This window comes from Orbicella faveolata, unplaced genomic scaffold (genome assembly GCF_042242905.1).
Source record: "Orbicella faveolata isolate gen_17 unplaced genomic scaffold, um_ofav_v1 contig_1, whole genome shotgun sequence".
NCBI classification, from domain to species: domain Eukaryota; kingdom Metazoa; phylum Cnidaria; class Anthozoa; order Scleractinia; family Merulinidae; genus Orbicella; species Orbicella faveolata.
In genome coordinates this window covers 3,748,360-3,775,000 of record NW_028301536.1, presented here as the reverse complement: position 1 = coordinate 3,775,000, position 26,641 = coordinate 3,748,360, and the positions used below count along the sequence as shown (strand labels likewise).

Here is a 26,641-nt window from a genome sequence, read left to right as displayed (position 1 = left end):
TGAACTGGCACATAAAATTATTAAATACCTATACTTTACGGGTACCTAAGGTACAAAATTTTTATAAAAATGTCGTAAACTACTTGGAGTAAACTTTTAATTATTTTTGTGACTCTACTTTTGACTTACACGGAGAGCATAAGCTGTGTACTAAGTGCATATAATAAAAATAATATGACAAATACGCTATTAAAAAACAATTCGTTATAGAATGTAAAAGCTGTGAACAAAAAAAACTCTGACAGTTAAAATAATATTTGTACAAACTTTTGTTGATCTACATTTTATTATTGTAACTGGGGATTTTCCATCGCAGTTTGGGAAAGGCACCTCTAACAAACAGACCATTAGTCTCCGATGGTTTTCCTCTGAAGACACTCAACAATGGTTTCAATTTGACCTAATGCCCATTTCACCAAAGTAAGGAGAAATAAAGGGCTAAACCTAGAGCTCATCTAAAATATGAAACGAATAGAAGCAATGCTCTCCCCCCACTTACCAAATGGGATACTGGCCCATTACAGGCTAGCCCCACCCCACCCCTATAATTTTTTCCAGGTTGCCCTGACACATTGCCAGAACCTGTTTACACTCCTGGGTGGAGAGAGACACTGCGGTCAGCAGGCTGAACCAGACTGCTTGATACAGAGGCTATTGTACTAACGATTTCACACATCAAGTCTGACACGAAAGATCATGATACATGTAACTGAGTACTGATCATGTGTTGTCACATTTCTTTCAAAAATCGATTTTTCATTTCTTTAAAAAATGTATAACATGTTAAACTGCCCTCACATGAAACTCTTTTCTAGGGGATCTGAGATTCTAGACTAAGATCCTTATAACTGGAAATGTTTTGGAGCAAAAATTCTTGCTGCTGCCTTTTGAGGCTAGCTATGTTTAAAAGGGAATTTTGGGGCATTGTATGATCTTAGACAGGGCTACTGGTTTCAAAAATATTGCCAAACTAGAAGGGTAGTGCGTGGTTGCTAAACTGTGTTTATTTAAAACACCCTATCCCCTTTTGAACACATATCAAAATGTCATAAAATTTGGAAACAAAAAATAATCAATTTGGCTTTAACGCAAATATCATAACAGACATGTAAATGTACTGCTGAGCAGGTACAACATGACAAGCCAACCACATGTATGGCATAGCAATTAAACTACTCTGAATTCGAATATGTACTAGCTGTACAACTTTATACCTTATCTCAAATTCTCTATTAACAATTTGTCGTATAGTTAACAAAACTAAATGTACTATTTTAAAAAAAAGGCAATGCCCCCTTTACAAGTTCATGGGGTTAAAATATAAAACCCAACCTTTACGAAAATATAATGATAGTAAAATTCATGTAATAATCACTTTGTACACAACAAACTGGACAATTTACAGCACTGACAGAAATACTGCACAAGAGCTTTTATAACATATGTGATTATTACATTTGCAGCTTCACAACCACCATTTTACTTCTTTGTGTTAAAATCAGTCAATTTTTACACAACAATATTTTTGAGCCAAATCTCTGTAATTAACCCTATCATTATCCAAGGCCTCAAACAAAACCTGATAAGTTGCTGCAGTTCCTTCTTTATGTGTCCAATGCAAGAGCATCTGGTATGCCTTTTCAAACAGATCATCATGTGCTTTATCAATGGCAGTAATCTTTGGATCCTCAATTCTAAGTCGACGAGCAAGTTTCTTCCAAGAATCATCTTCCAATTTACTTGCTATATCGTCTAACTCATCCTTACTGGGTTGGCCCGTTTTGACTGAAACAACAAAGATGACAGGGAGGAATGAAACAATGTTTTTAATGCACTGCTGACCATATTTTTCTACAATGATCAACTACATGTACTATTGCTATAACTATTTTTATGAGTTTTAATTACACTTATCATGTGCAAATCTATGGCTTTAAAAATTGGGAACTTCATATACCTGTATATATCAAACACGAAGGGCTGTGTTTGATTCCATTTGCAAACATCAAGAAGAGAGTTGAAAATACGACACGCAACGGAGTATTATTGACGAACTTCGAGACGAAGTCTGTGTTCGCCACATTTTCCAAACTGAAAATACGACGCGCATCACAGTATTTTTGACAAACTTTGAGGTGTTTGGAAATGTGGTCAAACACTTTCTTAAGAGAAAACAGAGAGATGAAATTGTAAAAATTTTTATTAAGATCAGATATCCAAAAAGTGTCACGGTCATGATTTCCTTTGTTTAAACTTGATGAATTATTAATTAGTTTGAGAAGTGTTATTAAATCAGCGAGAGGAAGGCGGCACAAAATTGAAATTGACTGGTACCCAATATGACAGCATAATTTAGACCCGGAATAATTTTTTTCAATTTGAAAGTACAGTAAAAAAATTACTTTTCCATCACACACTTGTTTGAATTTGTTTCTCACTAGTATTCACAAATTTTAAGGTAGAGAAAGGAAGGTTAGTTCAACAGAGAATTTTGTGAGTTTCATTAAAGAGTTTTACAAGTTTCTGTTCTATTTGCAATATTTTACTGATTATATTGATTGTCTACAACAATCAGGGTAGATTATTAATTGTATAATTATTAGTGCAGCAGTGATAATTATCCTCTAACACTTATTTAAACAAAGTGATTCCATTTCTGGTAACAATCAAGTTACTCATGAATGTAAATTACGAGGACTGCAGAACTGTTGAAGCCTAGTTACTAACTGTAAACCAGGTGACTACAGGACTGCAAGAGCAGACTACTAAAATTGTGCTACAGTACAGTACATCATAACGAGCTTTATCGGAAGAAAAAAATCACCACAGGATTCGGGAGATGATCTGTAACCATTCAAACTTTGTAATTACATGACATAAGATGTCTTTTAACATACGGTGAAGAGGTGTTTGCCGACTAATTAGTCTCTTGGATTAGGTCGATAAAGTAGATCTCACTAAATGACCAGCTGTGCGAGGATGGAAGAAAAAGCCTCGCGAATACGCGTGCAAAGCGGAGACTGACGATTGGTGCTTTTTCAAAAACCGAAAACCTTTTATAAATCAAGCGACCGAAGTTCAGCTCTTTGCGATCTGAGCAATGTCCGGTCATATCTGTCATGGTCTGTACTATACGAAGGATATTGCTCATCAGTTAGCATGATTGTATACATGCGATACATTTTCAAGAGGAAACATCCCAGCGTTTTTTAAAAGGCAAATTATGAATCAAAATGGCAAATAAAGGATTGCAAAGCGATACTAATTCCACGCGACGCTTTGCCTCGTAAGAATGTGTCACGCTCAACCACGTAACGCGCGATAGATGCGTAAGGTGACGTATTACCATTGTTGTACGTCGCCATTAACACGAAGGTACCACTCGGGGTCTAAAAGTTAAATGTTGACTGCAGTGGTAATATTTTACTCAGGCGGGAAATTTAAGTTTCAAAGCAATCATGTATTTTATTTCGACATCATCCACGGCACCGGCATGGAGGAAGAACAATCTCCTCCAGTGCCATCGGAGTTCAGCTCTACGCGTCTTGCACGGGTCACAAGCGCGTTCCTTGACCCGCACAAGAATTGGTATGTTTTGACGAAAGAACTATGTGGGGGAACGAGACCAGTTGACTTTTTAAAGAATGGCGTATTTAAGATTTTTCACGATGAAGTCAAAGTAATCGCTTCGCGCGAACTCGAGCCCGCCAATTTATCGAGATGGAACAGACAGCCAAGAAATTTATGCGTGGCTTCGTCTTTTGGCCTATGTGCCGGTCTGTTACGACAGAGGGAAATTCCAGCTGATGGTCTGATCAGTTCGCCCTCCTTCCAGTCGGTCGCAAGAATTATAAATTCTATCACCCTTGATTTGGAGCCATTGACGCCGCCGAGCAAAGTTGATTCTGGCGGGAAAATGGTTTACCTCGATCAACTCGAGAGCAACATCCAAATCGAGTCGCTCAAGGCTGAGATGGACGCACTCCAAGCCGAGATAAGAAATCTCCAGTCTCAAGTAGAAGAAAAAACTCTGGGTGATTCCATCTCGCTATCAATATCTTCTCCAGAGTCTACGAAATCGCTGACTTGTTCGGGTCGATCATCGCCGACATCCCCATCGACAAGCAGCAGTTCAATTGAAGAAATTAAAAGCAGTCCACTAGGATCGACGACGAAAAAGAGGCAAATAGCAAAGCAATGCAGTCAGGTGATGGCTTCCCTCAACGACGTCAGTGAGAAGTATCGTGAGTCAGTATCTTCTGTGTTGGGGAACGCGTTTATCTTCGGAAATGAAAACGAGAAAGAGCAAGTGAGAGATACAATTTCCGAGGTCGTGGATATGGTCTTGGATGCCAAGGGTCCCAAGAAAGGCTTATCTGATCTCTTATCATCGTCGACCTATGGGCGAATTATGAAATCCATGAGAGTTCCAGATTGGGCGCTTTTGTTTTTTAAGCTTCAGTCAAGGCTTCCTGACTCGGCGTGGCAGACATTGCTAAATTTGACGCAGCTTGGAAAGAGTGGAGTGAGTATACATTCTTACTTAATTTTATTTCTTTTCTTAATTAAATCAATTAACTTAAGGTGACGATATAAATTACTGAGGAATATTTGATGATTGTGAATGATCACCTGTACATCGTTTTTATCACTTTTTTTAAAAAAAATTTAATTACATATTATTGCAGAACAGCCCTCGTACATGTATATATAAGGAAGTAGTACATGTAAAAGTTCTATTAAGCCCCGATCTCTGTCAACAACCCCTGGTTTTAATAAGCCCCCTGTTTGAAAGTTGGTTTTTGTAATAAGCTCCCCTTCTCTAATAAACCTCCCAACCCCTTTTGAAACATGAGATTTTGTAATTAGTCATCCCCGCCCTGTTCCCTCTTACAAAATCATTATGTCATGCGGCCCAGTTGGTTTGTTTTTAAACAAGTACACACTCAAACACATAGTACAGTTTGCTGCTCAAGGTTATTGAATAATAGAGTTTCACTGCAGTTGTTTGAGTTTTGTAAGTTTGTAAGTTTTGTATTTTAAGATGAAAAGAGCATGTTTGAAGATTTCCATTTCAATCATTGACATTAATTTGTACAGGAGAATTTGCCTGCCAGTTTCAAGCAAGACTTAGTGTGTCCGTCGAATTTCATTAGTACAGTAGGATAACTTATGCTATAGTTTAAATTTTTGTTTTTTAATAATTATATCCATCTTGTTAAGAAATCTGATGATACACCTGTGCTGCTCACGAAAAATGAGATCAGAGCCATCAAGAAGCTTATCTTCTCTGTTGTGAGGAAAACATTGAAGATTGACAGGATGAATGCTGATTTTGATGCATGTGATGTAGACCTAAGTGCAGTGCTGGTGTGGGCCATCCGAGAACAGCGCCTCTTCTTGAATGACACTGAGGATATGGAATTTAATATCAAGCTTGATGGCCGTCCTCTTGGAGGTGTGTACAAGTTGTTTTGGTCTTTGTCCATTGTGACAACAATTGACAGGTTAATTAAATGCTGTCAAAACAATCGTTTGGCCTTGAACTCCAAAGTTTAAGAAAAATATTATTTTTGCGGCTTGCCTTTAATTGCCATGTAGCTATTATATTTATTAGAATTACTGCCTTGGTCTTGGGACCTTAAGGCTGGGCACTTATTTCAGGTGGGCGCTTATTATTTTTTCAACATTTTTAGTTAGTAAGGACATTAATTTTTGGATAATAACAAAATAAAGGGCAACAAGTTCATTTTGCTTCAAAATAATGGAAAAAAGTGCAATAGCTAACACGAACAAAGCATAAGCAATATAAAAGTCCATTGACTGGGTCAAAAATCTGAGCAACTGTCAGTCAGGTTCACATTTCTCACTCGATTTTTATATCTTTTTCTATCTTATCCACTTTTTTTATCTCATCCACATAATAATGGCATAATGGCATAATCCATAATGGCAATGAGTGAATTCACCAGTGCTGCCCCTTCAATGTTGGGAGTCAGTGGGTGTGGGGGCTAATTCATAATTTTTGGGCTTTCAGAGTGAGAAGTTATTCAAATAAATACAGTAATGGCCTGTCGACTTCTGTCTTAGACATTCAGACCTGACATCTGTAATCTGCAGTGCTTTCGAGCTGGATATAGCTGTCTTTACTATTGATTGCTCAAATGGTCATTGTTTGGATTATGTATACAGAAAAATCTTTACAGAAGTATATTATATATCAGTGCCAGGTTTTCTCTAAGGCACTGAATTGATATATGTTATGATTCTGAAGAAGCTATATATGTGGGAGCAAAATATTATTTATCCTATATTTTTGTTCAAAAGGCAGAGATCAGGTAGCTGTGGGTGTAGCTCCCATTGGCTTTGCAAACAAGAGTTCAGAGAGTGCACTGTCCATCTACCCACTTGCTATAGCAAACTGTAAAGAGAAAAGGTCAGTGCATACACATCATAATAATTAAGTGCTTAACTGAAATAAAGAAAATAAGTTAAATTACCTTTTCAATTAATGTCAGTGTTATTCTCCTGTGGAATTCAAAGGCCTGGGTCAATGTCAGCACCACGTAAATTTGCACGTAAACCCTTCTAGGTCTGTGCTGTAGTCATGTGGGACATTTGAAAACTTGAAAAATCCCTGTAGCACTTGTTAAATTTTGTGGGCTGTTTGATGTAGCGTATCTGGGAGGAGCACACTTTTTGAGTAAATATGGTGTCCCATCAGCCTTCTGCATGCTGACAATCTTATTTTTTTTAATTTCAAGTGAATGTTATTGACTCTGTATTGTGAGCAATTGCATTGCAGACAACCTAGTTGTTGAGTACACTTATTATGTGTTTTTCTACTTCCAAATTAGAGACAATTTAAAGCAGCTCCTGAGAAATCTAAATTCCCAGAAGAACTGCATTAAAAAACATGGCATTGTAGTGGATGGCAGAAAGTACAAAATCAAGTTCACAGGTATTACAAAATTCTTTGATTACTCCGTTAGATGTGTATCTTGAATGCAAACAAAATGAACTTGGACCTTCTGTTCCAAGCTCTCCTTTGATCAGAGTGGTGAACACATTGATTTTTCTGTATGATGTTTGTGCATTTATGTGTGAGAGGTGTTAAGTGAGCTGGGGCTCACTGTATTATACTTTGCTATCAGTACAAGTGTCCCTAACACCTCAAGTACAAATTTTTTACAGTAACTCTGGACTACAAAGCCCTGTTGCTTCTTCTGAATAAGAAAAATGATGAGGACTTCACTCTTGGTGGAAAAGGCTACAATGTTGAATGCTGTGCCTATTGCGATGCTATTAGGGTAAACAATATCTCTAAATACAGTATGCATATCCTAGTTATTGTATTGAATATAACAATTATTGACTTCTGCCATTCATATTGATGTCATATAGACTAATTGCTGGCTTACAATTCAGATGTAAGTGAATAAATCTAGCTATGTCCAATTGTAATATTGTGTGATATTTAGAACTTGAAATCTTTTGCTGTTTATTTATGAAAGGCTTGTACATCACATGGAGCTGACCTGATGAGGCATGTTTAGATTGCTTAAGATCAAAAGCTAACATTGGAAGGTAACTAAAAGCACAATTATTACAAGTTCAACTCACCCACATAAAGGATAGGCCCTGAATTGACCAAATTACAGCACTTATAATAATTATCATTACGCACATGTATAGATGGAACAATGTTACATGACTATATAGTTCGGCCTAGCTACATATCTATGAACTCAAGGTTCTTTTTTGTACGTTATACTCCCCAATATTTTCTTACATTACAGGCCATAACAAAAAGTAATATCTGATATCTCAAGGTGAAAACCATCACTGTTTCATGAGCCAAAATAATGTGTCCAACTTGGAAAGCTTATTTTATGTACATTCCTGAAGCTTACATTCCAGAAGGCATTCTTGTTACAGCCAAATTCTGTATCCTGAAGATCCTTTAAAATTAGTATTTCCATGACAAGCTACTTAAGTTTGATATAACCAGACTCTGAGGGTGTGTTAACTTTTGAGGTACCTGCATGTACTATATGTGTATTTAATTCTACACATCCTTAACCGGGGCCACATTTGCAACATGGTATGCACAGTGTGTGTTAAAATATTGTTTTACTGCCAAGAGCATGGTATGTGTTGCTTTGGTTTAATCTGTTTTATCGGCTTGGTTCAATTCATAAACATCCTATAAGACTCTTGTAAGTATAGCAAACTAGTTAACTACAGTAGCTGTGTTTATTATACCATTTATACTTTTTTTCTGTTGCCTTCAATATAATGTGTCACTGGTATACATTGCACTCTACAAGATCTAATGAACTGCTCAATCACAGGCTTAAAAAAAGTACCAGTCCAACCTCCCTTTTGTTATCTTCCAGAGGTTCTGGTCTTCGAGATGACCTCAACTTTCTTCTTGAGGAAGATTTGTGTAATGTCAATTTGTGTTCTCTGCATTGTGAAATGAGGAACTGTGAACAGCTTTTGGGGTCCCTAGGCTTGTTTGCCCATCGTATTGGAAGCCTCGACAAGTTAAATGAAGCTTTATCTAATTATGGGCCTGAAAACTGCAGAGGGTTTCCCCGTGTCACTGTCAAAGAAAGGAAAGGACAACAAACATCTATAGAAAGAGCAAACATACATGTGGCCTCATTCTCAGGTATAGTTCAGAACAAGATACAATATAAATAGGAATGTCCATAGGGCATAATAATTGGTACAGTAATCTTAAAGGTTTTTTTTCTTGGCATTCTTGTCAGCTGAACCAACAGTCATTGACAGTCTCTGTATTGACTGCCTCACTGGCTGTCTACATGAATTAAGTAACCTATTTCCAGTGTGCACTATTACAATTTTGTTATGACAAAGGATTCTCATAATAACAAAATAATATTGTTCTTAATGTAAATCACCTCATAAACCTTTATTTGTTTTTGTCACAGGATCTACTGAAAGAGCAATTTTGAGAAATTTTGAGGAAATTGTTGAAAGATCACTACCCCTTGAAAAAGTGAAAAAATACTTCCAGGAAAACCGTGGTTCATCAGAACAAGTGATCTTAGGCTATGTTACCTTCTTCGAAGAGCGTATTGTGGTAGGTCTTGACTTTTTACTTGGAAACTGACAATGAATCAAGTTCTAATGTACCATATTACAGTGTATAAATTTTTGTACTGTGAAAAATAATTTTTTTTGTCTTGGTTGGAGAACAACTTGATGGGTCGAATGCAGTCCTACAATCCTTGATTGGTTCTGGTATAGAAAGTAAAAGTAGCTAATAGTACTTATTTTCACCTTTTCTAGTTCATAAATGAGATACTCCAAAAAGGTACATTTGTACGTGATCTTGGCTCAGGACAAGAAACAGTCAACTTAGAGGACACAAAAGGTACTAATCTTGCAAACAAACTTTAGCTTTTAGTTGTAATTCTTTATTGTTGTGCAGTTTGACATGGAAAGTTGTACACAAGATGTGTAAAACTGTGGTGTGTACTTTGTGGTTCTGGTCAGAAGATACATCCATATGTGTTACCTACCCCTGAAGAGACAATTTTTCAAAAGGAGTAAAAATCAGATTACTGTAAAAGAATTTTCAGAAAAGTTGTCTATAGTACAAACAAAAAGCCCTTGTAAAGTGTACATTTTGCTATGACAGCCAAATTTCTTAAAGTTAAATCTGCACTGGTTTTATCTTTTAGAGTTTAAATTGTTTTTGGAAAACCATAAAGAGTATTGGGCTCTAAAGCAAAGAGAAGCAGATGAAAGGTACATGGAGTTAGCACAAGGCCAGGTGCCAGTTAATGAGCCAAAGCAGAAAAAGAGGAGGAAATCGAAGAAAGAAATGCTACCAGAACACACCAGGGATGATACTTTTTCAACATATGCAGCTGAGCTTCAAATTCAGTTTTTTGTGAAGGTAAACTATTATTATGAGACAAACGGCATTTGAAGTTCAGATTTCAAATACAGCTGTACTACCCTGTATGTTACAGGCAGTTTTACAATTTTTGACCAGTGAGTGCCATTTTAAGCAAAGCTAATCAATATGTGAGCCTGAAGACCTCCTTTAATTTGTTCTCAGAAGTAGTCACAGTTTGGGAAAGGAACGTGATGCTGCTAAGATTTCAGTTACCATTTAAGCATCAAAAAGGGATTGAAATTATTATCACCATTCCCTTTAGTCTGATTTGTCAAGCCTGATCCATTCTGTTAGTGATTGAAGTAGTAAAATCAGATGTTAATTAGCCTTCACTTATACAAGTTTTCTAAGGTGGAAATGCCAGCTTTTTTTAAGGCCAATCATGAGCAAAAGCTCATTTTAACTGTACTCTTTAAATGTCTAAATATTTCAAATTGTCCAGTCTACTTAAAAATGTGTTTACCCTATTCTTTATGAGGTACCAACATTCTCAGTCTTCCTGAGCAGCTTTCTACTGCCTATGACCTACACTCCTATAGATACTCAGCCACAAAAGCATGGGATAGCCTACCTGGCAATTTGAGAATACTCCTGAATCTCCATGATTTTAAATGTTATATCAGCCAACTAAATTTTAAATTGTGATCAGCTGTAAACATGTACATGTCTGTATAGTAGGGAGTGGGAGTTAATTATTAGCATAGGACATTTATCTTCTTGGAGATATTAGTGTTTATGGCTACTCCGTAAATCAAAGGTGAAATAAAGTTTATGTGTGTATGTATGTAGGAGAAGTACCTAAACATACATGTACAAGTAGACATCTACAAATCTCTTATCGTAGCAATAATGATTTATTTCAGATCTGCAGGTATGCCTGCATGCCCCTCTGTAAAAAAACCATTTGCATGGCTCTGGTCTTCAACTGAATAATAACCCTGCCAAATATTAATTTCAGGTCTGTTGTGATTGGAGAGACATTGCCCTTACCATACGTGATAAAGTATTTAATCAACATGAGGAACAGTTGATAGACATCCATGATGTCAAGGTAACAAAATACTCTGTGGCTTTTAAGACAGGGGTTTTTGTAAGGGGGTTACAAATTTATTGTATTTTTGTTTGTATAGGAAATAATACCCATGCTGGAACTAGAATTTTAAGTTATTAATGGCATGAAGAACCATTGCTGCTACTGTTGATGTATCATTGACAAAAGGCATTGCAAAAAATGTGATCCAACATTATGTCAGGTAACACAGAGGTTCTAGGTTTCTTCTCTTCACTTTCAAAACATTGTATTCTTTTTGTAACTGAGTTGCTGGCCTTTGTAGTAGTGACAGTCCTTCATTTACCAAATTACAGTATTTGTGCACAAGTGCTGCTATCCCTAGGGCCGCTACTGTAGAAATCAGGAATTGTTGTGAAAGTTCCCATTCAACCATTGTCTTAGCATATTGGAAGATGACTTTGCATTTATTCATGGTCTTTGTTTCAGTGCAAAGAGTGGGGATTTCTGTTAAAGAAATTATTTGGCCATCACCTTGGCACAGGGGACTACGGACATCTTGTCGTGGACCACAGTGCAATGCTGTTGCGACATTTTCGTTCCCTATATAAATATTCTGGCCAAGGATTTGAGTCTTCACACAAGCTACACAGGCAGTTGTATTCCAGGGCCACAAATCATGATTGTTCAGGACAAGGCCAATCTTGTAAGTATGCATAAATTTTAAACATATAGAAATAACAAAAAATGAAAGTTAGTTATTGAAACCATGGAAAATTGCTTTATAGTTATGGTTTACAGCTACATGAAAAACTTATTGAAAAGTCTTTTTTTGCAACTAACCTTACCCTTGTAGAAACGAGTGATTCATGTTTGACATTATGGTGTCGTAGAATGCCTGGACAGCCAACTAAACACCTATTTGCAATCAGTAAATTCCATTGTTGAAAAATAACACTTATACACAAATTTTAATGTTGATGGAAACTGCTTTATCTCCAGCTTTTGCAAATTAGACATGACGTTCTGCCTTTTGAAATGGTCACATAGGGGCAGAGTTTTAATTTGAATATTTGTGTTCTGACTTGTCGGTTTAACCCGAGTAGATGTACCTTATAGTCCCACTTTACTCGTTGTTGTTGTAATACATCCAAGTTGAAATGGAATTGCTACAAGCAAGTGAAAATTTCCATTCATTTTCAGTGAACCAAATCCTTACTCACTGGTATACAACCATGCTTTTGTCACTGCGGTATTCATTCCAACAAGCAAGGGAATGCATCATTTCAGGTTAGTGTTGAGGGTTCTTTTTATGTTTATTTTATCAAAATGTATTTGAATTTGAAAAGTTTACACAGAGAGCTGGAACAGGTGTGAAACTGGTTCAGCCAGAATTTCATAAAAAGAAGGAAGAAAAATTATAATTTATTTCATGCAGAGATGGTGTCCTATACTCCATTGCTATATGCAGCTGATTCGCGTTTGCTGCATGACTGAAGTTCATTGTTTTGCTAACCAAATTTACTTACTGAGTGTGATTTTATATTGTGTGTCCCTCCTTAGGCAAGAAGAAGTTTTTTTACCGTGGATGTGGCTGGAAAAGCATTGACATGAAATCATGGACAAAGGAGAAAAGAAACTGGATAACGATGGTTTGTGACTTATTTAACCAAATGTTTGGAAATGACTTTCTGGTATACACATACACTGCTGATCATGGTACCAAAGTTAGCGATGAAGATTTGTCAAGACTACTGGAGTATGATCATGATTATTGGGAAGTACAATACGCCAATCATGTACTGAATAATACGGAGCAATCATCTATCAGAGAGGGTGTAAAAGAGAATCTTTGTAAACCAAGACCCCCTCTCAACACTGACTTGCTAAATGATGTTCCTGCAAGCCTGTTCCCCGCTAATTTGGGCAATGACCAACGAGATGATATACCTGCAAGTGTGATGCAAAATTGCCAAAGTCAAAGTTCACCAAAGCCCAAACAAGAAATTCATGAGGACTCTGATGACTGCAAAATTGAGGATGTAACATCTTCACCACAGGGTCTTGCCAAAGATGTCTCCAACATAGAGGCCGATTTATGTGCTCCCTTGCAGAATGATGTCCCTCAAAATACTGTTCCAGAGTTTCAGAGTCACCAAACACCTGAGCAGGTGACTTGTGAAGACACTATCGATGATATGTCAGCAGAATCGCTTGTCAGTGGAAGTTCTTGTTTTTCTCCCATCACTGAAGGAGGGCGACTTGATGGATCAAACCAGGCTGCCTTACGTGTCTCTATGGATGAAGCCACCACAAGAGCGGAAGTGGCTGCACTATTCAACCTAATACCACCTATATCAAGTAAACCGTCCTCTGGTCTTCATCCAGTTCGTGATGCTACAACAATTTCTGATCCGTTCACATTGAATATGCGCCCTTGTGAAAATGTTGTCAAGGAAGCTGAAAAGCTTCTTGATGATGAAACGAATAAGGGAAACCATCCATCTGGTATCAACATAGTGGGTATTGGACAGTTCTCCGAACCTGGATTATCAGTTTTGAAACAGTTTTGCACCATAGCAAATACTAGACATAAGGTGTGTTCTGAGGCAAATTGGCTCAACCAGTTGAGGTGCTCATCACCAGATTTAGTGAGGATTCAGGAAGCCTTTTGGCACCAACCAGCCACTAATATAATCCTTAGGTTTGGAAAGAAAAGTATTGACGTTACTTCATTTGCAGATCTTGCATTGGAAAGGTATATTGACAGTTTTGTAATAGACATTTCCATAGGAAAGTACTTAGAAGAAGCAAGAATGAACGGAAATGACAATACACTTTACTTTCCTTCAGAATTTTATGACTGGATGAAAGCACCCGACATCAATTTCAAGAAAAAGTGGATGGCGAGAACAGCATCTGAATTGAAGAATTTCAACACCCTCCAGCAAATATTAGTCCCAGTCCATATGCCAAACCACTGGGGTTTGATTTATGTCAATTTGTCAAGGATGGAAATGTACTTTGATGATGGACTAAGATATGTTCCCCCATTTACAACCCTTCCCACAATCAAAGATTTGTTGGAACTGCTGACAATTATGTATCCATCTCATGCGACCCTCCAAACAAAGTTTTGGGTAAAGTGCAACCACTTCAAACGATTTGGAATGCCAGATCAAAGAGTGAATGATTCGAAGATGATTGGTGCTGGGAGCTGTGGAGTTGGTGTTATCATGGCAGCAAGAGACTTCTTGGAGAGGGGCCCTTCATGTATCAACAGCTTTGCGTGGAGATACAGTGACATGGACTTGCATCGGAAAAACCTTATGCTTCAGATTCTTGATTGGGCCCACGTGTAAATTTAGTTTGTTTAGCTTGCAGTGACAGTGCTCCGGTGCAGTTCGTTCAAATTGAGCTGTTGCTATCTCACACCAAAATTTATCTTTTGTTTCCTGTTGATTTAATTTCCTTTTCAACTAAGTTTAAACTATTCTGTCTTTTTTGGGTGGTCAGTTCATTTGAGCTGTTGTTATCTGAGGGCAGAATATAATTCCCTTTTCAACTAACTTTAAACTATTCTGTCTTTTTTGGGTGGTCAGTTCATTTGAGCTGTTGTTATCTGAGGGCAGAATATAATTTCCTTTTCAACTAACTTTAAACTATTCTGTCTTTTTTGGGTGGTCAGTTCATTTGAGCTGTTGTTATCTGAGGGCAGAATATAATTTCCTTTTCAACTAACTTTAAACTATTCTGTCTTTTTTGGGTGGTCAGTTCATTTGAGCTGTTGTTATCTGAGGGCAGAATATAATTTCCTTTTCAACTAACTTTAAACTATTCTGTCTTTCTCGGGTAGTCAGCTCAGTTACAGCTTTTTTCTTTTCCTTTATTTTCGTTCGGAACTGCTACTGAAACATCAATATTCCACCAAATTGTTTTGTCATTGCATAAAGTTAACATCTGTAGCGTCTTGTTACACAGTGTTTTGACGTAATACTTTTTTCACAATCTCATATCCGAGAAATAAACATGGCCTCTTGTTTATTTGTAACTGGAAATTGCGTATTTTAGGAAAAATTTACTTTCGACACAAAAAATCGTAGTGTTAATTTTCCATGCCTGTTAGTCGAGAACATTTCCGGCCACCACAACAGTTCAAACTCTCTTGTAGCCCTTCCTTCACCACGTCCCACAACAATTTGAATTTGAAGCGTTGGAAATTTGTTCGCAGTACGTTCGTGTGCCCTTGCTTTGGCTGCTTCAAGTGCGGTTCTTCCATCTTGTTCTTCGGTAAATGCAGATATCTCCTCGTCTCCCAGGTAAGCCTTTTTTATATGCAGTTTTACGCCGCTCCGTTTCTGTAGGGCGTCAACCAGATCGCTAATGTGATAATCCCTGTACGACAGTACTTTGGAGGTTTCCCTCCATATAGGGGGGCGTAGATGTCTCTTCTCCCGTATGCTGTTGATGAATGCATTTGGCATATCCGCCAGCATAGCCTGGAAGTATTCTTGTGGCACGTCATATCTTTCCACGCGACACCATTTACCTAATGCCAGTAAAGGAGGAGTCATAAGAGTCCAAACCTTGCAGGATTGATACCTCGCTGATGCCCCCCTCCCCCCGAAAAAAGTCTTAATCATGCTCTCCTTTTGGACTAGTAAGTGTGCGTCTCCCATGTCATTCGTATGTTAAATTAAGTATTGAAAGCTTCCCATGCATTCAAATAAAATGGTCAAACCAAAAGAGGAGTTCATTCGTGAGTCGATTTGAATTGGTGACTTTTAATGCGTTTCAACGTATTACCTGAGCTCGTACCTACTATTGAAACAATGATGGTATTTTTTTCTCGACCGGAAGTACCATATTCCTGCAAATAGATTCAATCTAATATCACTTCCATAGATTTACTTCGCAAGAGATTTTATTATCTCGTGTATAGGATAACCTGCGATCAGGCCCAATTTTAGCATCGCTCTTATGTCCTCTTATGTCGCAATTCGCTAATTTTCGTTTCTCATGGGAAAAGGTTTACCATTGAAGCGAAAATAGAGCCTGGTCAAAGGTTATCTATAGGGTTGTTATTGCTCTTACCAGGAGCTTTGGGATGTAAACAGGAATTCATGCTATCCACAAGGCCCCCGATCCATTCTTTATAGGTCGCCGACCTGCGTCCTTTCTTGGTTGTTCGCGGAAGCTGTACGACTTCTTCGCCTTTGTAAAAGGGCAAATATGAAACCGTTTCCGCTTGGCTGTGTTTTACAAGTCTGTGTCGCAGAAGCGCAGCCGTTGTGTTGAAGGAGCAAAGGCAAAGGTCACAGCGTGTCTTATATACCACTAAGGCCATCACTTCCAAACCAAAATGCGAAATTAACCAAAGAAGGCCCCCGAAAAAACTCAGATGTTGAATGTAGCTCTGTGATTATACACAATGTTGTGTTGCGAAAAGAGGGCTTTGCCAAGTAGGGGAAATGGAATGACATCTGTCAGTTTGGCACAATCACACAAATGATTCGGAACAGACAATTAGTATTTTATTGGGGGAGGGGGCACTGAATAACTTCTTTATCTCTTTGCTGTGAAAAGTAGTGCAACGTTAGTTGGATGATATTCTTCGGGTTCCTGATCGCTGTTTTTGTTTTCTCGAAAATATTGCAGCACATTTCTTCAGTTTCTATATTTACTAAACTTTTTGTTTGAGAACTGTCGACTCCCACTACCCCACAGCAGACCCTCGATCTTTTTGAAAGGGATTATAGTTCTCACACGCCGGAACAAAGGATCAATAAGAGCCGGAAAACATGATTGTAGCATTTGCTCCTGAGTAAGATTTGATCGTATGCTGCTCTTTGAACGCATTTTGCATTTCGTGCTCGTCTCAATCTCCTTTCATTTCTGTGGGTGTTGGAAGCAAGGAGAATGGCGAGAAACAAGCGGAAGAAACTCGTAGACAGAGAGAAAATGAAAGGCATTCGGATTGAAGCAAAGAAACGATGGAGGAATAAGAAGGCGAAAGCCAAATGTCTCAAGAATGCTGTTGAGCTTGCTCGCGAGTCAGAAGCTAAACCTGCAGTTGTTGCCGAAGCAGTGCGACCGTCCATGAGCTGTCAGCTTCCCGAGCCAGAGCAAGGTTTTGCTGAGCCAAAACCGGCCAAGCATTGTGAAGCAAAGAAAAGCCCGGTCGTGGTAGATGTTCTTGGATCAACCTCCAAAACCAAGAAATCGGACGAGGCTCGAACCCGGGTATCTGCACCATTGAAAGAGATAAATCCTTCGGAAGTAGTGAGATCAGAAATTTTTTTGGGCTGTGGATCTTTTGGCACGTGTTACCTGGCCTACTACAGAGGGATTTCGGTAGCAGTAAAAGAATTTGAGCCTCGGCAGTCAAGGTCACAGGATGAGATAAAGCAAGAAGTTCTCAGAGAGGCTCAAATGATTGGCCAGCTCGGTGACCACCGTGGACTGCCTTTACTGTTTGGAGTTATCACTAAATCACTGCCGCTGCGACTGATAACTCAGTTCCATGGCCAGAACAACTCTTGTTCAACATTACACAAGGTTATCAAAAAGGGGACACTTGACAAGCCTTCTTGGATAGGAATTCTGAAAAAAATAATGGACGCTCTCAATCATATGCACAAAGCCGGTGTTGTTCATAACGACATCAAATCAAACAACGTTGTGCTGGAAAAACCTGGAGAACAATGGAATCCCGTAATTATTGATTTTGGGAAAGCGCGACGCATTGCCAACCCAAAACCATTGATGGATTTGTCACCTTCCGCACAAGAAGAATACCGGCGGTCTTACCCACATATCGCGCCAGAAATTGTTAGTGGAAAAGGACAGCAAAGTGTAGCTTCTGATGTCTTTTCTTTCGGAAAGATTGCGCTGAAAATTTTAAATTTATTGCCTACCGCAACAGCGCTTTCTCTGAAAGTGGCGAAGAAATTAACCTCTGACGATCCAGCAAAGCGCCCATCATTAAATGAATTTGCTGCTGTTCTATAGACACGGGACTTTCAATCAATTGTTACACATTGTTATACTGCGAACAATTCCAGCCGATTAGCATGAATTGACGAATTTTCATTTTTTCCATAACTCGCTTTCAGTATTATTAGCCTATTAGAACTGTCAAGACTGATGGACGATGGTATATTTCAATATGACGACACGAATTGTTGGTGTTTTACTGTGCAATAAATGCCCTTAGCACACAAACAAATTTATGCTGTCTTTGATGATGTGTATTTGCTTAAATTTATCGTGATTTGTTTAATGTTACGTTAGTCTTTGAAACAGGGGAAGGGGCTCAATTGCAAGAAAAGCGTGAATGGCCGGCTATTCCAAAAAAACTTTTCACGCGAACTAGACGAGAATCCTCGCGCTGTGGTTTTATCACGTACACTGCGTGTGCTCGTGGGAATTTATCAATGCATGAGGTGTTACCGAAAATCCCATTAACTAATTATATCAGTTATATTCTTGGTCAGGAGAATGTGAGAACTGCGTTCTTATGTTACAGGTCTTAATTGGTTGACGGTAGATTCAATCTACCGTCAGACTAATTTGCATAAATTTTTTCGCGCCTTAAAGCTCGTTATGTAGAAGTTGAAAGTGAGCAGGGTATTCTGAAATCAGTCTAGCTGTTATTCCAGAAGGATTAAGTGGGGAGAAAAAAGATTTTAAAGTAGTTTCCACGGCCCTAAAAAAAAATTCTAAAATTCCAGAAGTGTTCCATAATTTTCAGGATTAGTGTGAACTCTGGGATTTCAGTTACAAAGTACAACATACAGCATTTACAAGTTAAAATCAGTTATGTATTTTCCAATTCTCCATGAATCCATTCTGTTCCCCCTCCCATTTTTGTGCAAACTGTTGTTCTGAAATGCTCTTGGGAATATGCAGACCTCCCAAAAGCATTTCACAACAATAGTTTGCACAAAAATGGACAGGAAGGGAGGGGGGAGGGGGGGCAAACAGAGTGTCAATTATGTGGAATTGGAAAATAGAGAATAGCAGTCACCTTGGGCCTTTTTCTCCTCTTTGACTGCTTCAGGTGGTTCTGTTGTTGTGGAGTAAAAAAAAACAGAATGATCAACAAACATCACAACAACTGGATAAAATATTTTCTTTCATAAAACATCAGTAGGTACAGTGGCATTTTTTTAGCAATAAAAAATTCAGATTATCCAAAAGGAAACAGTGCCCTTCCCATACAACTGCTTTACAAAACAAATCTTTAAATAACTCTTGAAAGGATTATACAAAGATATAACTTACACATATGCTAAAAACATGCTCTATTTTGTTAAGCATGCTCATTTTCACTTACACCATATGTTGACTTGGTCTGCCTGTGTACAAAATGCTAACAAGCCTCGTTTTATTGTTTGTACCATCAGGGTTCCAGTGTTTATCTTGATAGTTTGAATTTGGCTCGCAGCAGGGACAGTGGGTTTAAACTTAAAAATGAACAGTATGGAGTGTGTTCACATGACGTCATCAAATTCTCAAATCCAAACCTAAAGAGCCTCTAAAGGTTTTATCGTCATCAGGCATAAGAGGTACTAAATTTGTATCTGTTTACAACTTTCCAGCTCAATAATGTCCTTCGTTTGGAAACTAGCGCACTTGAATTTCGGAGTCATGGCGGTGCGTGACATGAAGCTAAGATGGCGTTTGTTGAAAAATATACACTTATCTCATGATTTTTAGCCTTTTAGGAGTTACAGTAATAGGAAAAGTGCTTGTGGAGGACTAAGGAGGTCCTCCAATATGGCGGCTCCATGGGTAACCCGGAAACACTGAGCCCTGGTCTGCGGACCCCCACTACGGACCGGGTCAGTGGACTTCCTATGGACTGGTCCATGGACTACCCCTATGGACCCCGTCTACGGACCATCCCCAAATTAGAATGAAAAAAAAGAAATACATATTTCAGTTATCGGTTGTCTAATAGATCGTGTCGGCGAAATTTCAAACGTTTTCGTTACATTTTACAAATGTAACATTCTTGGGGTTCAAGCTCTGGTGCAAGTTGTATCATGACACATTGCCATTTCCTTTGCTGTGGTCATACTGTATATGAAAGACAGTGAAAGCCTCCAGGAAGCCTCCAGGAAGCCTCCGGGAAGCCTTGGAATTTGTGCCCTTTCCCCTCCACCATTTTGTTCAGCCCATTCTCACGTGGATTTGTGAACTCGTTCCAGGCTTCAAAATTTACTCAGCGCAATTACAGATGCAAACAAGCTTGAACAACCTAAAAACACGTTTTCCGTAGCCAGATTGAGCCACGAATGCAAGGTAACAATTTTCCTTCTTTTTGACATCGGCATCACCTTACCCTGAAAAAAGCTTATAGGCTTTTTTTGGAAGGGGAGGGGGGTGTGTTAATTACATTTGGACAGTGTAATACTCAAAAATTTGCTGACATGAGTAATCTATTAGACAATCCATAAATGAAGTATTTATTTCTAATTTTTATTATATTTTGTGGGGTGGTCCGTACAGGGGGTTTGTAGGGGTAGTCTGTGGACCGGTCCATAGGAAGTCCGCGGACCCAGTCCGTAGTGGGGGTCCGCGGACCGGGGTCAGTGTTTTCGGGTTACCCACAGCTCCATACTAGGCTCTATAATTTTGCGCGGAACATTTAAACGAATATCTCAACTTTGGGACAATGCACACACCTTAAACTTGGAGAACTGTCTTCTTTATTTATCATCTATAATATCACAATTTCTTGATTTTATCCACTGAATGGTTTTTGATTTTATTTTTCATTGTGTGACAATGCACACACTCTATTGTTTAAGTAGTAACTAACAGTTACCCTCAGCCTTTTTCTCCTCTTCGAGTGCTTTAGCTCGTGTTCTCTTGGTACCTGTTTTGTGAGAAATCCTTGGAGTCAATACAAACAATTCACAGTTACTACACACAGTAACTCATAATGGGATACATGAGTAATTATACAGTTGAATGCTTTAGAATTTAAATGATCAGAGTATTTTCTCTTGTTACCAGCATTAGTGCATAAAGAAAAAAACCTGTGTGTTAGGAACCAGTGGATTAAGAAACTGCTGGTAGAAGTTTTATTTTTCAAAACATAAAAATGTAAGAACCTGTTTAGTCAAGCAAGATCAAGCAGGTTCTAATAACTGTGGGTTATGTTTAAATTATGATAAACATTTCAACCAAGTGTGACTTTGAAAATGCAAATTTATGTTACAAGAAATTATACACATTTTATAGTTGTGAATAAATTAAACACTCTATTAATCCATAAGGACCCAACCCAAGTTTATTTATTTTCCTGGTAATCAAGAACTATACAAGTTATCTCCTTCATAGAAATTAAGAACCTATTACATGTAAATTGTCATTAACTACCCCAAAATACAAGTTCTTACATGCAGGTTTTCACTGTATTTGTATTTAACTCTTATTGAGTTTGTACACAGCATTGCATGGCATTAATGCCTAAAAAGAGCTTTGTATGTGAACATGGCCACTCTTAAAACAAACAGTTGATCAGTCACCTTTCTTCATCTGCTGCTTGCTCTCTGTAGTCCGAGTCTTTCCCTTATTGCTACGAGTTTTCAGAGACTTAGCTGCAGGACTCATTTCAACACCTATACAAAGAACCACAAATATTTAAAAGACAACAAATGCATGTAATTTCAATAACTGAGGTCAGTGAAAATTAACATTACCAATTAAAGGACCTGTTCTGTGCCAAACAAGAGTTTTGAACATAGATCTTATTCTGTTCCTGACCTTTAACAGTTAAATGCACTGTACAAGTAAATACCCTAAATTGAAGTTCTAAGCTTTTAATATTATGTGGCTTCTCTTGTTGTAGTTACAGTGTGAATACTTGAGCCAAGCCAATTTTGGAACAAATTAAAGTTAACCAATCAAAACATAATTGGGCAATGAAATTGAGAACATCAAGCCTAAGGATGGTGACTTTTTCCATAAACAAACCAATAAAGTTTAAGCATACAAACAATAGTTCCAGGCTGACAATAACACTATGATCCATCTGGTGACTCCCCCCTGATGACTAAAAATGGTTCAGGGTTTAAAGAGCAACATTTCGCAGACCTCTCAGAAAACTCTGTCATTAGTTTTGACTGATCACAGTACGGGCCAACTTTAGAAATGCCAGCATTACATGCATATTACTTGCAAATACAAGCAACCCTTGTGAGATAACTTTAAGAATTCCTAGGAATTCCTAGGAATTTCCTAAGAATTCCTAGGAAAAAATTCCTAGGAATTCCTAAGAATTCCTAGGAATTCCTAGGAATCTAAGGTGTGAATTTTCACGGTAATTCGGACTCGGAATTCCCAGGAATTCCTAGGAATTCCAAGTTTACATAGAGCTGACTTGGAATTCCTAGGAATTCCTAGGAATTCCAACTGAAATATACTCACCTTGAAAATTCCTTAAAATTCTCAAAAATTCCTAGGAATTTCTGGGAATAACTTGGAATTTGTAGGATTTTTTGAGAATAGGTTGGAATTTTTTGGAAAATCTGAGAAAAACTGGGAATTTTGTATCATTTGTAGGCCAGACAAAATTTTGATGATTAATGCCCAGCATTAAAATAACAAATAAAGTCACTGATACCACATCAAACAGGCTTTAAATCAATGGTTTATTACATTGGTTTTCATGAATTTAAACATAAGTCATTAGAATAATTATCCTGTTTCTTTTTTATTACACCAAGAATTAAAAGTAAAACTGAAAACAGATATGAAGGTCAAACTTTTACATGTTTGATAAAAAGAGAACTTTTTCAGATAATTTACTTACTTTTTTGGTTTACAAATCCAACAATTTTCCATACACAAGATTTTAGCTCAAATTATTGTTATTATGTGGAACAAATCTGGATTTTCATGAATGTAAGGAATCAATTATAAGAACAAAACTGAAACAATCCTTAAAATTAAAAAAGGCTGAGTTTGGGCAAACTTAGCTCCTGTTCAGTTATTTCTTTTGTTTCCGCAGCTTCTTTTGTTGCCCTCTAATTACGCTGTCAACAGCTGGCCTCTTCATCTTCATCTTTGTTGTATGACACCTAAAACAAAATTAAAAAAATACAGTACATTGCGATATATATGAGGTACTGTAAGACTGAGATCCAAATATTTATGTGCTCACAGTTTAATACACGCAGCTAATTAAGACCTGACTGTAAGCTGGTTGAAATGTTAAAAGAGAAGACTTGATAATGGAAGGTGCTTGTATACTATTGATAAATATGTTACATAAATCTTGAGCTTACAGTAGATTAAATCAAGGTTTTCCTTCCTCTATAAGTGTATCAACAACTCTTGAATTGGAGGATACACTGTGTATATCACGGTTTTTAGCCAAATTTAGACATTAGAAATACTAAAAAAGACACTTAAAACATTTAAGGAACATTTAAATAATAGAGTAAACACAAAAGAATATACAGATGGACAAAAATTGAAGATCAACACGGATTGCCATACAGTCAGGCTGAAACACACAGGAGACATATCAAACTCATGCACACTGGCTGCCTCATTGGAGTTTTTGTCAAGAACTTTGACTGGGATCAGAGAGAACTGCTATATTTATTTCGTTTGAACAAGTGAGGCGAGAGAAACTTGTTACTCGCAAATCAAATTGTTTAGGCACGCACACTGGGCAACCTAAATTGTTTCAACTTTGCTTTAGCCAGAATTCATTTCATGCCATGACTGAGTGATCCACTCGTGTATGATTCGTGATGATAAAGTTCATTCAAAAGCTTTTGTCTAAATACAAGAATTTACTTTGTATAATATAAGGTTACTTGAATTCGATTACTCACCAAATAATTTTGTATACGGCTAATCTGTCCTTTGAATTCTTCCCCGTTGAAACATCCACAGTAAGACTTTCTTTTAACTCCAAATCTTCGCCAAGAATAACTTGTTTCTCGTTAATGACACTCACGCTGTTTTCTTCTGGTCAGAGGACCGCAGCGAAAACCATTCTGATAAAATTTTGGAAGTGAAATCTACTAAAACGCACGAGCGATCAGCCGTTAACGCTGAATTCAAAGATGGGCGCCAAAAGAGAATTAATAACGCGATCTTTGTCACGTTCAGTCACGAGGATAGTCACGTGAAAATTCGCGTGCTGTGATTGGTTCAGTTGATCAGTTGAGGAGAGAATGGAAACGGGAGAAGAAGGAGAGAGAGACTGGCAACGAGGTTGCCAGACCAGTCGCTTTCGATGGCCCTTTCCACGCTGTTTTGGTGGTCTTTTGAAAGATGGGTCTTGCTTCAAAAGGAAAAAACTACACAAACTTTTTACGAATAAATCAAGGAGGAAAATGGAACGTACTTTAACTGGTTGATCTGTTCCCGACGGTTGTCAAGATAAAGGATCATGAGGCACTTGAATCAAGTTCACTGCAAAGGTAAGGAATCCAATTTTATAGGGATTTTCTGTTATGATAACCTATAATTGTAAATTATAAATCAAACTAAGCAATGCATTGTGTGCTCTTTAAAAACCCCAAAAGCCGAAATTCACCTAAAAGGTTTCAGATCGACCTGAGGAAACGAGATAAATTCTGCGAAATGAGCTTAAGCTTGTTGTATTAGTCCACCAAATCTATTTCAACACCCAGTCAGCACAATGCAGCAAGTATAAATTTGCGATGCTTGTCATTTTTTCCTTTGAATTATTTATAAGGATTAGCATGATATGAGATCTAACGTCTTTTCAGTACATCAAGATGTAGGTTTTTTTTATTTGCATTGTCATTTATTTATGTCAGTTATTTATTTGTTTCCCACTAACTCATAATCTTTTTGATTCTTTTGATTTTGTTGTGTCATGAATTAAAGTGACCGCGAGGACAAGGAAATACAAGAAACATATTGATGATCCCACTATACCCATACCAAAATCTACAAGAGTCGACCACATAAATCGCTTAAAGCAGTCTTCACAGGCCAGTTGACGTCATCTCCCTCTCTTGCATCCCTTTTTCCTGGATATCATTTCCAACACCATGAACAGAACACCTCACAGTTTTCGGCTCACCTGAGTGAGATGGCTGTTGGCAAAAATGTTGTGGATGACTTTGATGGATTATGGAGTGAACCTTTATGCAAGAATTGAAGTTTCACAGAAGCATTTGATAAAATTGAGTTGCCAATACCTGAAAAGACTACAAAAATACCAATTGATGTAATACACAACAACTCAGATTTGTCCACTGACAGTGATTCAGATAATGATGTTGAAGTTTCAGTTCCGACTCCTCTGAAGAAATTGAGAACTCTGACACTGATGACCATTCACTGGACTCCCCTGATGAAAGTGAAACTAATGGTTCCCAAGAAAAAAACATTTTCTGCCAAAGAATATGCCTGTATGGCTATTCTGGCCTTAATTTCAAGACATTGTATGACAATGAGAGGCTGCTAAAGATATCCTTGTTTAAATGAAACTACCGGTAATTTGTCCAGAGAATGTCACAGTACAGTTTTACAAATGTACAGCAAGTGTGTGGAAACTGTGAGCTTTTCATTTATGACATCTGTGAGAGATGTCTTCCTCTTTTTCCTAAAGTCATACAGGATCAAGTCAAAAATTGTTCAACAGTGGGCTGTGATGGGTATGTGTGTGAATCTACAATTATATTAAATATATACGTGCATATATATACTTTTGGTTTTATTGAAATTGTAAATAATATATATTCATTTATGATGACAGAATTTTTTGCTTAATCTATTTATCAAATCTAAGAGCATCTATTTTTCTATCAGTTAAACTCTGGGTGTTTGATTTATGGGTCCATACAGGCACATATACACTAACAAATCATGTTGGATCTAAAAAGCAATATTATCAGTGCTATAGTTTTATGTTGAGTTGTCAGACTTAAACTGGAATTAATGTACATTTGTCTGGAAATAATTATCTTGGAGCTTGACAACAATAAAAAGGTATGGAACTACAGAGAAATGATCGTGTTGATTTTTACTAATTCACAGAAACTGATTCATGCACTGAGTTCATCTTTAATTTTGACATTTTGGGAAATTTATAGAAATTTCCAGCAATATTTCATGTGATTTAGCTATTCCCAAAAACTCCTAGATATTCCAAAAACATTTTTTAAAACAGTCTGGGAAGTAATAGGAGTTCCTAGGAATTCCCAATAATTCCCAGTCATACTTTTCACTATTCCCAAATATTCCCAGAAATTCCAAGGTCTTGGATTAAGCATAATTTGCATGGCTTGGAATAACTTGGAATTCCTAGGAATTCCCAATAATTCCCAGTCATACTTCCACTATTCCCAAATATTCCCAGAAATTCCAAGGTCTTGGATAAAGCATAATTTGCATGTCTTGGAATAATTTGGAATTCCTAGGAATTCCTAGGAATTCCTAGGAATTCCCAGACTACTGGGAATTCATTTCGCAGGGGAAATGTGTGGCTAGATTACATGCAGTAGATTTTATGTTTCGTCAAAAATTACACGCAGTCGTTCCACTGGAAATCATTGAGTGTGTGTAATGAGAACAACACATTTACTTTGTAGCATTTATTTGCCAGACTTTAAGATGACACTGTTTAGTTGTTTGCGTTCTTGCTTTCTGTTGTGAAACCTTTCTGAAAGAATTGACCAGTTCCTGAA

General features: G+C 37.6%; 2 protein-coding genes, 2 long non-coding RNA genes and 1 pseudogene across 8 annotated transcripts in view; 3 read left to right on the top strand and 2 right to left on the bottom strand.

Moving 5' to 3' along the window:
* The window catches only part of LOC110052416 (uncharacterized), a 41,656-nt gene that overhangs the window by 86 nt on the left and 14,929 nt on the right, over positions 1-26,641 (bottom strand). For all 4 annotated transcript variants that reach the window (XM_089285681.1, XM_089285677.1, XM_020758540.2 and 1 more), the window contains 4 exons: positions 21,488-21,580; positions 20,782-20,832; positions 18,976-19,014; positions 1-1,785 (listed from right to left, as the gene is read on the bottom strand). The exon at positions 1-1,785 is cut by the window's left edge and continues 86 nt beyond it. In XM_089285681.1, the coding sequence (XP_089141807.1) occupies positions 1,499-1,785; positions 18,976-19,014; positions 20,782-20,832; positions 21,488-21,580 (470 nt within the window). In that variant the 3' untranslated portion in view covers positions 1-1,498. The remainder of the gene's footprint in view (positions 1,786-18,975; positions 19,015-20,781; positions 20,833-21,487; positions 21,581-26,641) is intronic.
* Positions 3,352-15,692, top strand: LOC110055898 (uncharacterized; annotated as a pseudogene). The gene is made up of 14 exons (XR_016206172.1): positions 3,352-4,525; positions 5,224-5,458; positions 6,328-6,436; positions 6,858-6,961; positions 7,195-7,310; positions 7,515-7,587; positions 8,400-8,677; positions 8,961-9,112; positions 9,322-9,406; positions 9,717-9,934; positions 10,896-10,988; positions 11,436-11,652; positions 12,150-12,236; positions 12,510-15,692. The product of XR_016206172.1 is annotated as an uncharacterized LOC110055898 (transcript).
* LOC149117753 (uncharacterized) lies at positions 16,368-18,276 on the top strand. The gene has a single exon (XM_089285633.1). It carries the CDS (start codon positions 16,866-16,868, stop codon positions 17,955-17,957), a length of 1,092 nt encoding a protein of 363 aa, XP_089141759.1. The 5' UTR covers positions 16,368-16,865; the 3' UTR covers positions 17,958-18,276.
* Positions 22,596-23,944, bottom strand: LOC149117752 (uncharacterized). Its single transcript, XR_016206213.1, has 2 exons — positions 23,807-23,944; positions 22,596-23,041 (listed from the first exon to the last, which is right to left on the bottom strand). It is a non-coding gene; the product is annotated as an uncharacterized LOC149117752 (long non-coding RNA).
* Positions 24,264-25,962, top strand: LOC149117751 (uncharacterized). Its single transcript, XR_016206215.1, has 2 exons — positions 24,264-24,400; positions 24,834-25,962. It is a non-coding gene; the product is annotated as an uncharacterized LOC149117751 (long non-coding RNA).